At 37.3% G+C, this 16,814-nt stretch overlaps 2 protein-coding genes across 4 annotated transcripts; one reads left to right on the forward strand and one right to left on the reverse strand.

Annotated features, from left to right (window-relative positions):
• Positions 1-7,191: 7,191 nt before the first annotated feature.
• Positions 7,192-15,280, forward strand: LOC149768436 (putative disease resistance protein RGA3). Of its 3 annotated transcripts, XM_089929248.1 has the most exons (4): positions 7,192-10,958; positions 11,112-11,197; positions 11,478-11,580; positions 12,825-15,280. In XM_089929248.1, exon 1 carries the CDS (start codon positions 7,761-7,763, stop codon positions 10,839-10,841), a length of 3,081 nt encoding a protein of 1,026 aa, XP_089785374.1. In that variant the 5' UTR covers positions 7,192-7,760; the 3' UTR covers positions 10,842-10,958; positions 11,112-11,197; positions 11,478-11,580; positions 12,825-15,280. The 3 variants fall into 3 exon arrangements, with proteins under 3 accessions (XP_089785374.1, XP_089785373.1, XP_089785372.1); XM_089929247.1 differs by lacking the exon at positions 12,825-15,280 and having other exon boundaries at positions 11,478-11,919; XM_089929246.1 differs by lacking the exon at positions 12,825-15,280 and having other exon boundaries at positions 11,112-11,919.
• Positions 12,554-16,533, reverse strand: LOC149768437 (ADP-ribosylation factor 2-like). The gene is made up of 5 exons (XM_089928509.1): positions 16,345-16,533; positions 15,010-15,129; positions 13,138-13,256; positions 12,921-13,002; positions 12,554-12,818 (listed from the first exon to the last, which is right to left on the reverse strand). The coding sequence occupies exons 1-5, from the start codon at positions 16,531-16,533 to the stop codon at positions 12,813-12,815; spliced, it is 516 nt and encodes a 171-aa protein (XP_089784635.1). The 3' UTR covers positions 12,554-12,812.
• Positions 16,534-16,814: the final 281 nt, after the last annotated feature.

Consider the following 16,814-nt stretch of genomic DNA (forward strand, 5'->3'; position numbering starts at 1 on the left):
GGTTTGAGTAATTAACTTGTATTTTTTTCATAAAAGGTTTAACTGTTTTTTTTTTCCGCACGGTTTGCTGAAGGATGCCGAATATTGAGTGCACGATGGAACCAATGGAATGTGGTAGTTTGAAGGCAAGCTAGGGGAATGGTGTACGTAGACCGAAGCAATCTCCTAATTCACTAAAATCTCATGCAAATCGCGAACGGGTCCCGAAAGATCCAACTCATTGTACAATTTGGTCTGATACTATTCTCTCAAAAGAAATTTGGTTAATACTACAAGATCGGATCAAAATTGTTATCTGAGAATCCATTCAAATAATCTATAGATACGTCAAACCTCCCTCTTCCAAAATGTTTCTCATTGGAATATTTTCAAGACACGTACGTGTTGCTTTAGAGTCCCTAAGATGGCTCTTCTATGACAACACAAGTCCTTTTGTCCTCATCGAGACATCTTGTGCTTCCAATCGCGTGCTATCTCGAGCGCGTGGAGGGGCAATTATTGATGCAAGTTGGAGTTTGTGGGAGCCAGCTGCGGATGGGCAATTATTTCTTCTCTTCCTTCCGACCATCCTTCTACTAGCTAGTGTCTCGTCTTTATAGAAGTTCAAGTGAAAAAATGGCGGTGATCTTGGAAGTGTTCGTCTCTAGTTTCTCTGAGATGCTGTTAATCTCTGCCATTTACGGCATAATTAGATAAACACTATTAATATTGGTTATTTCGAATATTAAAATATATTTACATGTGTAAATAAATATTTTTAAATTAATTATATATATTAGAAAATACATTTCTTATGATAAATAAATAAATTTGTTTTTCTCTCTTTTTTAGAAAAATAGATGTGAAACCTATCGTTTATTTTTTTATATTTGTTTCATCCACTTTTCATACCAAACATGAAAATATAATTTCAAATTTATTTTTTCGTGTCAAATTACCTCAATTCCCAATCGATAGGAATTGGATTTTTTCATCTATCAAATGGATTTTTTTATAAAACTATAGAAAGAAGGTAAATGACACCTTCTTTATAAATAAAAATAAAAACAAATATGTTTCAAAATAAAATAAAAAATGCTTGCTCAGTTGATAGATCTATTCCAAAAAAAAATAAAAAGAAGCTTAAATGATCCGAGTAAATGGTGGACCCAGCTCGCTTCCTATACGCAAGATGAGAATGGAAGAATAAAACAATGTTTTGAAAAATAAAATAAGAAATACTTGTTCCATTGAAAGCTCTATTCCACCAAATCAAATATATAGAGAGAAGATAAATGGCACTTTCTTTATAAATGATGACAGAATATGGGTTCCCCTTCTTTGGGCTGAAGTCCTTGTGAAGGCACTACCTGGGGCTTGTCCAGAGCTGGTACTCAGAATTTATTTGTTTTGATGCTTCATGGTCTTTGTTGTGTAAAACATTGCAGGCTCCTTTGGTTCTGCTTCAGTAATTTGCTGATAGATGAACTGTTACCATACGATAAAATATATTATAGCATCTGTGACTTGGTTTCAAGTGAAGGCGCTCTACAAGGTATTGTTGATAAAATAATATGATTCATAGTGGGAAGTAAAGGGGAAGGAAAGGGAAACAACTACATTTCATATTATTTGTTTGTTTGTTTGTTTGTCTTGACTGTCTACCCTACTGTTTAGGGTATTTTGGTGGCAAAAAAGTCAAAAAAGGAAATAAAAAAACAGACATTTCATGAAAAAGAAAATGTTTTTCAGCAAACTATTTATAAGTTTTCTGAGTTTGTTAATTTTCTAATGAAACATAAAAACAGAAAACTAGATATTTCAAGAAAAATAAGTTGAGTAGATAAGGGAAAATGGAAAAAGTCTAACAGATCTATTCAAGATTTTTTGCTTCAGCTAATTGGGAAAAAATTGATATCTTCCATCAGTTGTAAGATCAGTCCATATTTTGTCTTGTGTATCCCAACGACACTTGTACAACAGTAATGATACGCTCCTCAACAGTAATGATATGACAAGAGGGGATTGGAGTATCTCATGAATTTATTTCCAAACATGGTGGTTTGTTTGATTGTGGAGTTGCCAAGTCAGCAATCATAGATCTAATGACCTTTTAGTGGGCACTTTATGGGAGCCTCAAAATAATAATGATAATAATAATGTGACTTTTTTTTTGGTAAGGAATAGAATAATGTGACATTTACTCATTCCTCTTGAAACAATCCAAAAGAAGGAATAGAATAAGTGATAATGTTTGATTTTATTGACATTATTACCTATGAGACTTGCTTTCTAATGCCTTAGCTCTGATTGATTTTGTAGACCATGGATGTGTCACGCCCCAAATTCGGATCATGACACGGCCGTGCTATTGCAATCTTATGCACACAATAACACGAAGCCACTTAAAATTTCATAATAAAATAAATAGTTTCATTTACTAATGTCATAACATTATTCATGAAGTTGGAGCAGTACAGAGCTTCTAAAATTTGATTATTACATAACATTTTCAGTTACTCCAACCCTGAATAACACCAAGCTCCCTGCTCCTATTAGTCTTATTCCTCTGTAGAAAAAGAAGATAAAAAGATATGAGCTACACAGCTCAGTAAGTAACCAAGTACTATCTTATTAGATCAAGCATAATTATGCCGATGCAGTGTTTAAGAAGCTAATAGTTATGGCAAAATAAAGCATTTTATAGATGATATACACAAATCAGGTCATAAAGCAATGCATGTTCTATCAATGAAAGTTCATAAATATGAATATGCATCATATAAAATTCTTGCCATTATTCATGCTTTGAAATCCGTACTTGTCATAATTCATGCTTTGAAATCCGTACTTATCATAATTCATGCTTTGAAATCCGTACTCATCATAATTCATGCTTTGAAATCCGTACTCATCATAATTCATGCTTTGAAATTCGTGCTCTCAGATAATAGTGCAGCTATGGTCACTATTATTACCCGTGACAGGGTCATAATCTTTACCAACTATTATTCCCCGTTGGCAGGGTCTAAGCCAAGCAATTATAACCTGCTGGCGAGGGCCGTATGCCGAGTTACTATAACCCGCTGGCGAGAGCCATAATCTTTGCCAACAATTATTTTCCGTTGGTAAGGTCTACACCAAGCTACTATGACCCGCTGGCGAGGGCCGTATGCTGAGCTATTATAACCCGCTTACGAGGGCCGTCTGCCGAGCTATTATAACCCGCTGGCGAGGGCCGTACATAGCAATCTGAGAGTTTATAAATCATTATTCTTTTTCTTTCATAAATCATAATCATCATAAATAGGTTAGAAAATGATAAATGTCATCATATAATTTAAAATGCATAAACATGCCTCGAATATCATTTTTCATGCAGTCTAACATAATCATAATTTCATAACTCATACAATATTAAATATTCATGAAGAATGCTCTTTAATCAAATTCATGAATCATATGCAATCATATACTTGATCCTAATTTTGAGAAAATATATCATATCAAATACAATTTCATAATTTCATACTTACAATTAAACAGTAAATTGGAAATCAATAAGATGGTGCCAGGGTTACTTACCGCAATTTGCTTTCCAATTTCTTACGTCCAGGTGACAAATTCTTGATCACCTAAATTAATCATATAAGGGTCATATTAATCCCTATTTATTTCATAATTTTCTAATTTATGCTCTGATAGGATGCATATTTTAGTGACTCTCATGCCATTTTCGGGAACACATTTTCTCAGCCACCGGAATGCTAAAAGAATGCATGATAGACTCTAATACATACAGTTTGATGTACGTATAAACTCCAATACATAATATTGAATCGGAGTGGATAGGGACCAAAGGGCATGAAATAATTACAGATATATGAGCATTTTTATGGATGTATTGTTTCACTTATGGTGCAGTTGAAGTCTTCGTTTACACCAAGACAAGGGTCTGATGCATGGCGCACTTTGATTGGTTGATCTGGCATGTGCTTACCTATAACCTCAGCATGATTTGTTGGACATCAATCTAAAATCCCTCCCTGGATTGGATCTTGTTCCAATGGAAATAGCGAATTCCACACTCACAGCAGACTTGAGCTAACCCCTTTCTGAAATGGTAGCCAAGTGTTGAAAGCGTCAGACGTCACACTTTTTTAATCAATCCTGTAGATTGATGTATAAACAATGGGGACTTTTGAAATGACCATAGCTTTCGAGGTAGTGGAAGCAAATAGGCAACAGGTATGCACATTTTTGCTGCTTCATGGAAATATTTAGACGTAATATTTTTTAATTAATCGGGTATTGAACTAATCAAAACCAAAATTGCAACTGTTCTCTGCTCAGTTTTCGCATCTTATAGAGCAAGTAGAAATCAATGCAATACAAGAACGCAGAGGAAGGTTAAATTGGAGGGGTCTCGTTCCCCCTCCCGAGCTATATATCCTTGTGCCGTAGAATAGGAATAGCTGATGTCTGAGCATGCAAACTGCAATACATGGCTGGCCCAGCTCAACCACTTTGCACCACGTTGTAGCAGCGAAAAGAGTGGCAAGTCCAATCATGAAGGCTTTTTTTGGTAGAAGGGATAACTTGGAAAGCGATATCCCCACTATTGTTGAAGGGTAGGGCTATTCCAGGATAGTTATTCTTTGGTGTCTGGTTGGAAAGCGATATCCTCTCTACAAGAAACTTTTTTTTTTTTTATCAAACTCTCTGTATGAAAATTAATATAGGAAGTTCAATTACTTTAGCAACTCTTCGTACCATGTGACTTGAGGTTTAATCTATTCCAATATTCAGACACTTTCATGTGACTTGAGGTTTAATTTATTCCAACATGAAGACATTGTTGCCAGGGCCAGATTGTCATTAGCTGGTATAGAAAGAAACACCGCAGCAACTCTCCAATTGTCGAATTATTTTGCACTTCCCTCATCTTAAATATACTTACTCATCACTCCCTCATCTTAAATGTACTTGCTCATCACTCCCAATTGGTGGCCGGGTTCTTCTAGGCTGGTTATATACGTTGGTGTTCCTTCATTTAAGCGATGTGGTTTTGAGCTTAGAAAACTATCCTTAGATTCACTTTTTTTTTAAAAAAAAATAGCAGCATTTAATGGAAAAAAATTACTATGCTTGATGGGAGCCAATCTTATATGGCAATATTGCCAAATTTTCCATAATACCCTTTAATAAACAATTCACATAATAACATTTTCTCATTTGTTGGCCATTTATGGCCCAATAAGATAAACATTATCAATATTTGCTATTTAGAATATTAACATATATTTACATAAGTGTATAAATATTTTTAAATTAATTATACATATATTAGAAAATATATTTCTTATGATAAAAAAATTAGTAAGTTTTGTTATAATTATTAATATATTAGTTATTAATAAATCCTAAGTTAGATATATTGATAACTAATAAATATTTGTTATTAATAATTAATATTTATTAAGAAATATACTAAAATATCAAATATATTATTATTTATAAATATTATTAATTAATATATTTATATATATATATAATATACTAATATAGTATATATTACTATAATTAATTAATTATATTAATATAATGAATATAATATTAATATAATAATAATATAATATATGTGAGGGTATTTCTATCAAGAAATGATATTGTCAGATTAGTACCACTCAGAAATCTTTCGTGAAAAAAATATATACCATCTTCATAGGGGTATTTGTTTTACTCTCTTTCTTAAAAAAATAGATATGAAATTTACTATTTATTTTTTCATATTTTTCATCCACTTTTCATACCAAATATGAAAATATGATTTCGGATTTATTTTTTCATGCCAGATCACCTCAATTCCCAATCGGTAGAAATTATATTTTTTCGTATCTCATATAGATTTTTCTTTTCTATAAAATATAAAAATTTTATTTTCATATGAAAATTATTTTTTCATATTTTTTAAAAAAAATTAATCAAATATATGATTTTTTTTTTGGCTGCATTTTTTGTCACTCATCCTACAAACCAAACGAATCTTGGGAGTATTTTTGTTTTCTACCCTCTGTGCCTCTTCTCTCCTACTCCGCCATGTGTCCACCAAGGCAACGACGTATTCTGAATCGAATCTCTCTTCACCGTTGCCCACCAAGAATTTTTGTTTAATCAAACTCTCTACATGAAATTAATATAAAAAGTTCAATTACTTTAGCTATTCTGGATTTGGGTTGTATCTTCGGCACGAAAGATTGATTGATCTCCTTTCGCGACTTCAACCGTTGGATTACTTTGCATAGCTTTCAAAGTATGATGTCCACTTCCTGATCTATGCTGCAGTAAAAGAAAAAAATTGAAGTGCTTTGAAATCTGTACAAAATACGATTCAATAGTTGATGTGGCGAAAGAAGATCAATTATATTATTGCATGGAAGATACAACTGCAGCTACCCTTCTTACCATGTGACTTGAGGTTTAATTTATTCCAACATTCAGACACTTTCATGCATGTGACTTGAGGTTTAATTTATTCCGATATTAAGACACTGTTCCAACAAACCGAAATTATATAAAAAAAAGGTAAATGACACCATAAAAAAAAAAAAACAAGAAGAAAAGTTGGCCCAATGTAAGAAGAAAGCAAACGCCACCGTCAAATGGCATGCGCAAGTGGTGGATCCAGCTCGCTTCCTACCCAAAACATATGAATAAAAAAATAAAACTAAACAATGTTTTGAAAATAAATTAAGAAATATTAGTCCCATTGAAAGCGGTATTCCACCAAATCAAAAATATAAAAAGAAGGTAACACCTTCCTTATAAATAAAAATAAAAGAATGAAAATAAATAATGGTTTCATAATAAATTAAAAAAAGAAATACTTGCTCCGTTGATAGCTCTATTCCAACAAACAGAAAATATAAAAAGAAGGCTAACGACACAATCAAATGGCCAGAGTCATTGGTGAACCCAAGTGGCTTACCGCACGAAAGATAAGAATAAAAGAATAAAAATAAATAATATTTTGAAAAATAAAGTAAGAGATGCTTGTCTCATTGAAAGCGCTATCCCACCAAATCAAAACTATAGAAAGAAGGTAAATGACACCTTCCTTATAAATAAAAATAAAAGAATGAAAATGAACAATGGTTTCAAAATAAAATAAAAAATGCTTGCTCAGTTGATAGAAGTACTTCAGTTGAACCACAACCTTTCAAGGGTTGTTCTTGTTTCTTCTTTTGGTGGAGCCTTACAACAAAAGAAGGAAGCAATCTGATAGGAAGTTAAATTGAATCAAAGACCAGTCTAACAAGAAGCTGAACTTAATTAACTTCTAACTATCAGTCGGGTGCGATCTTCTCCTGATCATATTGCCTGCTGTTTCATCTACTTTTTCTCACAGGATATTACTTATTCCCCTTCTGCATGCCTTCCAATTGTACATTGCATCCCTGTCTTCTTTGACTCTCATGTATATACTTTTCTCATATATTCAATAAATTGGGTGGCTCAGTTTTTCCTTGCCTCAAAAAAAGAAAAAAAACCAATGATTCTCATTAGAATATTTTCAAGATACGTGTTGCTTTAGAGTCCACGTGATTCTTCTACAGCAACATTTATTTCTCCTCTTCCAGTCGCAACAACGTGTTTCTTCTACAACAATGTGTTTCTGACCCAGACAATTTGTCCTCCCAGTCACGGGCAATTATTTCTTCTCTTCCATCCCACCATCCTTTAACTAGTGTCTCGTCTTTGTGGAAGTTGAAAACGAAAAAATGGCGATGATCCTAGATGCCTTCGTCTCTCGATTGTGTTCGATGCTATTAACTTATGCAAAGGAAGAGGCAGTCAAGATCTTAGGTGTGCCTGATGAAATCAAGAAGCTCCGTAAGAGGTTAGAGAGGATACAGGATGTTCTCAATGATGCAGAGAATAGACGGCTTGAGAACAACCAGGCCATCAACCGTTGGCTGAACGAGCTGCGAGATCTCATGTACGAGGCAGACGACATCATCGATGAATGCCAGATCGAGGGCGAGAAGCTTCGTAGTTTAAACTCATCCTCATCTCGTCGTGCTGAGTCGGTACGTTGTTGCTACCCTCCTATTGCTTGCTTTCACGAAGTCGGATTCCGTCATGAGATTGGCAATAGAATTAGAAATCTCAACCGTGAGCTTGAACAACTTGCCAAGGACAAAGATGACCTCCATCTTACACCTGCTCGTCGTGAAGATCGCTATAAGAGTAGGATAAGCCGCAAGACATCTTCTATTGTTGAACCTGATCTTGTGGGAGAGAAAATTGAGGATGATACGAGGAGGTTGGCGGATTTGCTGATAAAGGAAGATAACAAAAAAATCCAAGTCTTTGCCATTGTTGGCATGGGGGGGATAGGAAAAACTACTCTTGCTCAGAAGATATATAATGATAAGAGGCTTCGGGACAACTTCAACCCAAAGTCACGGATTTGGTTGTGCGTGTCCCCAGATTTTTCCGAGTCCGATTTACTGAGATCTATCATAAAGCAAGCTGGAGGTGATCCTGCAGAGGCTAAGGAGAAGGAAGTGCTTGAACCCATGCTTAGCCAAGTCATCAAGAACAAGTTCTTCCTAGTCTTGGATGATGTTTGGGATGCGCAAGTATGGGATGACCTACTAAGAAAGCCCTTGCAGAGTGGTTTGGCAGATAGTAGAATCTTGATAACAACTAGAAACATAAACATTGCCAGACAGATGGGAGCAAGACAAATCCATAGGGTGGAGAAGTTGTCTCAAGAGGATGGTTGGTCATTAATATGCAGGATGGTATTTAAGGAATGTGAGGAAGGAGACAAGCATGTGTTAAGTGATGTCGGGATGAGAATTGTAGAGAAATGTGATGGCCTTCCGCTTGCTCTTCGGACTGTTGGAGGGGTTCTTCGAACTAAGGAGAAAAGGCATTCAGAATGGGATAAAGTTCTCTCTAGTCCAGCATGGTCATTTACAAAACTTCCAAAAGAGGAGATGGGTCCGCTATACTTGAGCTATCTAGATTTACCACCTCTTCTCAAGCAGTGCTTCACTTGCCCTTCATTATTTCCCGAGGGCTACCTAATTCCTCAAGATCTTTTTGTCAGTTGTTGTATTGCAGAGGGCTTTGTCACATCCGAAGACAATACGCCCTTGGAAGATGTGGCCGAAGGGTGTTGGAAGGAGTTGGTGCAAAGGAACCTTCTACAGCCAGATCCTGCATATTATGATCAATCAGTTTGCAGGATGCATGACCTCCTGCGATCTCTAGCTCAGCTCATAACAGGGGATGAGTGCTTTGTCGGAGATGCACAAGCAATTGAAAACAAGATCACGTCCTCCTCCTCCTCATTGGCATCAATAAAATTACGCCGTTTATCGATTGTAGATGAAAAATTAGAAACCATACCAGACTTTATAATGGAACAGACATCCTTGAGGAACCTGTCATTCTTCCATACCCCACTTATTTGTGATCTTCCAGAAAATCTCTTCAAAAAGCTGAGGAGTTTAAGGGTCCTCAACTTACGTGAAACAGCCATTAACAATCTCCCAACTTTCTTGGGAGATCTTGTGCACCTTAGGAGTCTTGATCTCTCTGATACTAACATAAGAGAGATACCGGAGAGTATAAGAAATCTTAGAAATCTCCAATTCCTGGCACTCGAGAATTGTAAATATTTGCATAACCTCCCTCGTGGTGTCGTGGGGTTAATCAATCTAAGGATTCTAGACGTCACGGGTGCACCACTTGAGGGTCTGCCTGTGGGAATAGGGAGACTGAAACAACTACGTTCACTTTGGGGTTTTGTAGCGAATGGTTACGAGGGCTGCACCTTAGAGGAGTTGAAATCCCTCTCCCAGCTCAGGTTTATTAGCATGGTCAAATTGGAGAGGGTATCAGACAAGGATGAAGCAGGAGCTGCAGCACTTAAAGCCAAGCCCCATCTCACAGTTCTATTTCTGCATTGCACGCTACCGAGTAGCTCTTCTAATGTGCAGCAGTCTCGTGCAAATGATTACGAGGAGGAAGATATCAAAAGAATAGGGGAGGTCTTCGAGGAGCTCTGCCCACCGCCATGCCTCGAACAGCTTACAATCAATGGCTACTTCGGCCGTGAGTTTCCCAGCTGGATGATGACACCCTCCTCGTCATCACTCCGCAACCTGCGATGGATGGATCTGAAGAATTGTGCTATATGCCAGCAACTTCCACCCTTGGGAATGCTGCCACAACTAGATTACCTCTGGATTGAAGGTGCTTCTGAAGTCACGAGCATCGGGCCTAAATTCTTGTTGCTGGCGGACTCTTGCTTCTCCTCCTACTTCCCCAAACTAGAGGCACTTGGATTTAAAAACATGACTAATTGGGAAGAATGGTGGTGGCGGTTGGAGGAGGAGGACAACCAGACAACATCATTGCTACCTTCTCTCAAGGCATTGAAAATTGATGGATGTCCGAAGTTGAGGTCTCTTCCGGAGAGCCTCCTCTGTCATGCCACCGCCTTGAAGGAGTTATATATTGATGGTGCCCACAGCCTGAGAGAAATACAAAACCACCCCTCTCTTACAGAATTGATCTTGATTAGCAACTCGAGGTTGGAGAGAGTGTCCAACTTTCCTAGACTCAAACACCTAGGCGTTTACGATTGTGAGGAATTGAAGTTTGTGGAGGGTGTGGATGCCGTGGAGCACATACAGCTCCCTGATCGAGAAGCAGAAAAGTCTCTCCCAGAGTGGTTAGTAGGTGCTGATGAAGAACAACCACGCTTCTCTTTGCTCCACAAGTTGACTCTCAAAAACAAAATCTATCGCCGAGGGCTGCCGGATTGGCCTCTAATCTTCTGACACATTACCCATGTTGAAGCAATCAGTTCCTCCTCTGTTTACATCTGCTTTAGAAAGCAAGAGATGTGAGATTACTTGCCAACTCCATGTGACTCTGCATCATTCTCATCATTTCAGGTACATATTCTGATCATATTACTCATGACCTTGCCTCCAAGAGAGGTTATGTGATACCAATTTTTTATTTATTTTCTTTTCTTGGCTGCCTTCTTCCATTGAATACATGGAATCGTTGTGTGTATATTGCATGATATGGAGCTTTTTGTACAGGACTTTCACCCAAGGACTGCAGCAGTAAGGAAGAAGGGAGGTCCAGGACTGGATGATATGCATAACAATGCCTTCCACTGGCTACCGTATGATTACTCATCTTAGTTGCACTGTGAATTAGATGACCCGAAATCAATCCTTCCCTTTGTTTGGCATGGGAAAAGCATGATATACAAGCCTTTCTAGGCCCGAGCTGTTGCCTTGGTCCATTTGGCTTAGTCAGTTGATGTCTTAAAATTGCTCGAAGAGATGCAAATTGAACGATCGTTAGGAACATTTCTTTTACCGATCCCCAATAAGACAATATTTCATTATGTGGTCTAATATCTATGTGATCTGAATTTTCTTCTTTTCTTTCACAAGCAGATTGATTCTCGGGACAGGATTGGCACATTCTCCTTCAAAACCAGTATCTCTCGTCTTCAACAACTTCAACAGCAATAATGACATGCAAATAGAAGTTTGAGAGGTAATTCGCTGTCAGACCCACAATTAGTGAAATCTAAGGGGAAAAAATAGCTCTACTAGTTGCTTGGGAGGGGGGAAATTTGGTGATAATTTATTCTCAAAAGTAAAAGATTGCTTGGTGAAAAACATCCTTCCACCTTTTGATTTTTTTGATATGAAGAGCATATGTGAGGACCCATGCGGGCGTGTGTTTAGTCCCACATCGGTTATTCGCTGCGTAGATCTTGGGTACTTATACAGGATCAAGGATAATTTTGTAGCAATGTCTTTCAGCCCGATCTTAAGCTCTGCTACTTTCGATTTTGTTTTTTTTTTTTAACTAAGCTTCTTTGTGGGATTATTGAATGTCTGTACATTTGTTTCCCCAGTTAACATTTGGATGCAGGTGGTTTGGGTTCATGCAAGATTCAGATAGGCCCAAAATGGTGCATGAAATATTTTTTAAAGTATATGATTTATATCACAAACCTGATGGCTTGATGGAGCCCGTCGTATTCAGTCCAAGGCTGAAAATGGATCGGATACTAATAAAGATTTTTCCTCCCAAATTCTTGAGTAGAAGTCTAGCATAAGAAAGACACAGCTAATGCGTACCTTCGCATTCCTCTCACTGATACTTGCGCCAGATCAGGTTTCTGGCACCTATAAATCCCTAGCAGCGCCGTCTTTCTTGATGGCTTGAAATTAGCAAAAATCAACACCCTCTAATTCAATGCCTGTTTAGGATAACATGCTCTCTCATTTTTTAACATCAAATATCATCTGATTGTCGATCAAATTAAAATAGCAGAATTTCTCCCCTTAACCTGGAATGGGTAAGATTAAGTCTGGAAATCACTTTTGAAAGAAGAAACTAAATAAACTTTCCTAAAATTATTCCAAGTACGAAGCATCAAACAGTATATAAAATATCAGTACAGAAATACAAACAAATCATGTGGTGGAAGTGGCAGATAGGTCTTATACGAACCAAGTTCTTTTGTAGAAATAAAACTATTATATCACCCAAGCAAGGTCTTCAAACAACGCAATTGGCAGGTAAAAGAAAAATAGCAAAAAATTAGTAGCTAGGTAAGGAGAACAAATTTCCAGATCATTCTTTATCTAAATGACAACAGATGCTCAAGTCTATGGAGGTAGAAAAATAAGCAAATTGATCCTTGGGGCAGCACTCTTGCATACTCGATATGTACTAATGTTTTCAGCTCCAACAACGTTCCCAACCAGCATTATCTATGCCTGCAGGAAAATGGGGCAGGAACGATCACGAGTCACAAAAGGCTGCACTTCAACAGAAATGAAATATAAGAAGGGCCTCGATCATGCATATATGAGACAGACCTTGTTAGCAATGTTGTTTGAGAGCCAGTCCAATCTTTCATACAGACCCTCCCCAGACGTGGCACATGTGCTCTGGATGTACCTGGAGGAATCAAATTTTACTAATCAAAGTATTGGAAGCAGAGAGGTTCGGGTACTTCAAAAGTACCATAGAAATTGCATTATTAAGAGAAGTCTTGAAAGGTTAAGCACCAAGTGAAGAGCATGCAATATTTACCAGTGACGTTGGCGGAGGGAGTGCAAGCCAAGCTTATCAGTGATTTCTGCGGCATTCATGGCATTAGGAAGATCCTGCTTGTTCGCAAAAACCAGCAGCACTGCATCCCTCAATTCATCCTGCCAAGCAAAAAAATCTCAGTTTTCCATTTTGCATGAGATGTAGCGATAGCACTTAGAGCTTCTTAGGTAATGTTCGACGCTAGCAGGCTTTAGTTGGCAAACCACGGAAGGGCCAGCCAAGGACTCCTACCCTAATAAATATTGATTTTTGTCAACCGACCTAGATGAAAACATTATGGTGGAACTATTTCCAGGCCCTTTTGATGGGGACATCAGAGCCTTTCATTCAGATGATTCTGAGCTCCCGGATTAAGTCAGACCCGGATTGGGTTCATTTGAGTCCGAGTCATTTTCTTTTATTACATTATTTACTTTTGCCTTAGTCAAGTCAATTTAGTAGGTTGTTTTGTTATTAGACTAGTCAATTGGATTTATGTAATTGGGTCAATTTAGTGGATCAATTTTGGTAAGAAATTAATTGATGTAAGGGTCCAAATTTAGTCGGTGTCAATTGATTGATTTGGTCAATTGATTACTTGATTTGGTCAAAATGTAAAGTCTATATAAAGACCACCGCTCTCATGTATGAGGCGATTGATGATTGAATAAAAAAACCCTAGCTTCCTTCTTGTTCTTCTTCTTCCTCCTCCTCTTCTCTTCTTCTTCTTCCTCCTCCTCTTCTCTTCTTCCTGCGTCTCTATAACCTCTTCTTCCTTCTTCCCTTCTTCTTCCTCTCTCTCTTCCTCCCTGCAGTGGTCCGCCATCACCTTTGTTTGACTTCCATTTAATGATCACGGCCAGCTTGTTTTCATTTTAATATGCCATACTTAATACACAACCATGACTGTTCTACATCCAGAGGTCTTGCTTTATACACAATGCGTGGAACATAAATTACACAGCCATTGAAACTAGGGTCCAGGAATGAAAATTGATGTCAACTCGGATGGCAGGTAAACCAGGAACCAGAAGTTGCCCAAACAGAAACCAATACAGATGAGTCATTATAAGGTTACATCTACTGTGTTTGGTGGACTGCCATATGGCATGTTTCTTGCAACTCCACTATAATTTTTCACAATGCTTTCTAAGAAGGTTACAAACCAAAGTGATCCTTATATTAATAATAATGATGGCATAATGTATTCCTCCTGATGGTGATGATAATGATGATAATTATCATCATCATCAACAACAGAATATTTCTCTAAGCACTTCCAAAATAAATATACAAGAGCAATAAAAAGAGGCTCAGGGGTAGTTTACAGTATCAGACATGCTGCACAAGAGGAATAAAACAAAGCACATTATTGACATAAGTTGGCATTCTTATGAGTGATTGGAGCAATACGGTATGGAAAACTATAGCTTTTGGAAAAGAAGTCGGGGGGGTGAGGAAGCAATACTCCACTAGTCTGGATAGAGTATCCTGACAGTAAGGCTACTGCAGTATGGATATATTTTTTTTAAGAAAAAGAAACTATTCTTTTGATTATAGAGCAGCCAAATTTATCCATCCTCACAGTAAGGCTACCGCAGTATGGAACGAATTATTTTAACAAAAATAAGAAACTAGTTATTTTTATTATACAACAGCCAAATTTATCCTATTACTTCATTCTATTCAAGAATTACCTATTTAGTAGTATAGGCATCAAACATTTCAAAGAAAAGTCTAAAAGAGAGAAGGATAAATATGGCCGGCCCCCCAACTGAAAACTTAATGAGCCCCCATAAACACGAAGAAGTTCAATTTTCTACACAAAATAATCAAATTGAAACTATATGAAAAATGATTTTACAAAGATGCCTCATTAAGCATCCTGTGCAATTCATCTCTAGCCTCAACAATACGATCTCTGTCATTGCTGTCGACAACAAAGATAAGGCCCTGGGTGTTCTGGAAGCAATGTCTCCATAGAGGTCGGATCTGATAATATCAGCACACAAAAGATCATTACCATCAAGTATATGCAGGCCATGAGAAATGTATTTTTTACTTGAGATCTTAAACCCAACTTGTTCAAGCTGTAGTGGATTGAAAAGAAACAAAGTGAGAGATTATACAGAAGCTTTGAACTCTCTCTCTCTCTCTCTCTCTCTCTCTCTCTGTGTGTGTGTGTGTGGGTGGGTGCACGGGCATGTATACACATATGAAAACCACTATCTATAAGTTGGGGAAAATATCTCAGGAATGCAGTAAGCACTGGTATACCTCCCAGCAAATATTTATCACATTGGGATAATTAGACTAAAAAGGATTCATGTAATCATTAGGTTTTTATATACTAACTTTTGAGTAATTGGTGATACCAATACAAACAATTTGCTGCTTTAGAAACAACAACAGGAAAGATGAAACATACTCTGAAGAATGAAGGATCTCTGGCATTGAAGATTAAATATCAGTTTGCAATTCATGTACTAACAACTTCAGCTTGAAAAGACAGACAAGCTTCTCTTCCGTAAGGAATTTCTCTAAACTTGAATAGAAAATTAGAGATTGTTGAAAATCTAGCTAGACTAGAGACAAACTTCTCAGCTTCCGCAAGGGATTTCCCTAAACTTGAACAGGAAATTAGAGATAGTTGAAACTCTAGCTAGTCTGCCCTGTAATGGTGCTGGTTAAGACCCCAAGCTTTCTGCAAATACCTACACATTTTAGGTACAATGGATTGCCGTCATAGTGTTTGGTTTAAGAGCCAGGCCGCCATCCAGTTTTCAAGTCAGAAAAGTGTTGGTTTGTGCAAAAAGACAAAGTGGAAAAGAAAAGAATACTATAGCCTAAAGTGAAAAACACCTGTAGAAAAGGGATGCATAGCAGCCAAAGTGCAGCCATCACAAGGAAAAGGCTACATGATTGTCCTAGAGTAGAAGTCATCAAATGGAAAGGACTACCTAGACCCAAGTGAGAGTCATGATAGTAGGCTGACGAGAACAACTACAGGGCATGGTGGATTGTTATAATCCTAGTTAAGACCCCAGCATTCACCACTCTTAATGCCTTGGCTTTTCGGGTGTAAAGGGTAGGATTATAACAGGTCCAGCCCCAGCATTGCAAATAAACTAAGAACCATGTCATCAGGTGAGAAGATTTAACCCCCAATTTTTTAGAAAGGTCAGCACTCAAGCCAAGTCACACTACCTTGAGAGAAATAACACACAGTTTAGCTTCTAGAAGCTGCACACAACATAAATCTAATCCATAACTGCTCGTCCAGATCTGTATCTGAAATGATATCAGAATAAAGGCACCCCCACAGGCTTCACTTGAAAATAATGAAATACTAGGCTGAAAACGGATCAGATTCGGATCAGAAATTGATATGTCCATATCCGTAACCAGCTTCTAGTGGACAAGGAATTCAGCATGTATGTGTCCTGATGAACAAGTCAGGAAGCATCAGCTTCCAGTGGCCTATCGCCCAGCTCTATAGAATCCGTAAGATGGCTCTTCTCATTGTAGTGTTCTCTTTGCACTCGCCGGCCTGAAATCTTGAAATAACTCCCATAAATTTTATATGATCTTGCTGAAGTTGCTGTGTATTGCATATCAAAATGCATTTTAAATCTCACCGAGTTTACGGTTCAGTGATGTTTTCTAAGTACCACAGC

The sequence above is a fragment of the Phoenix dactylifera genome, chromosome 2, assembly GCF_051530095.1.
Source record: "Phoenix dactylifera cultivar Ajwa chromosome 2, Ajwa_hap1_PhDact_Kaust_v1.1, whole genome shotgun sequence".
NCBI lineage: Eukaryota > Viridiplantae > Streptophyta > Magnoliopsida > Arecales > Arecaceae > Phoenix > Phoenix dactylifera.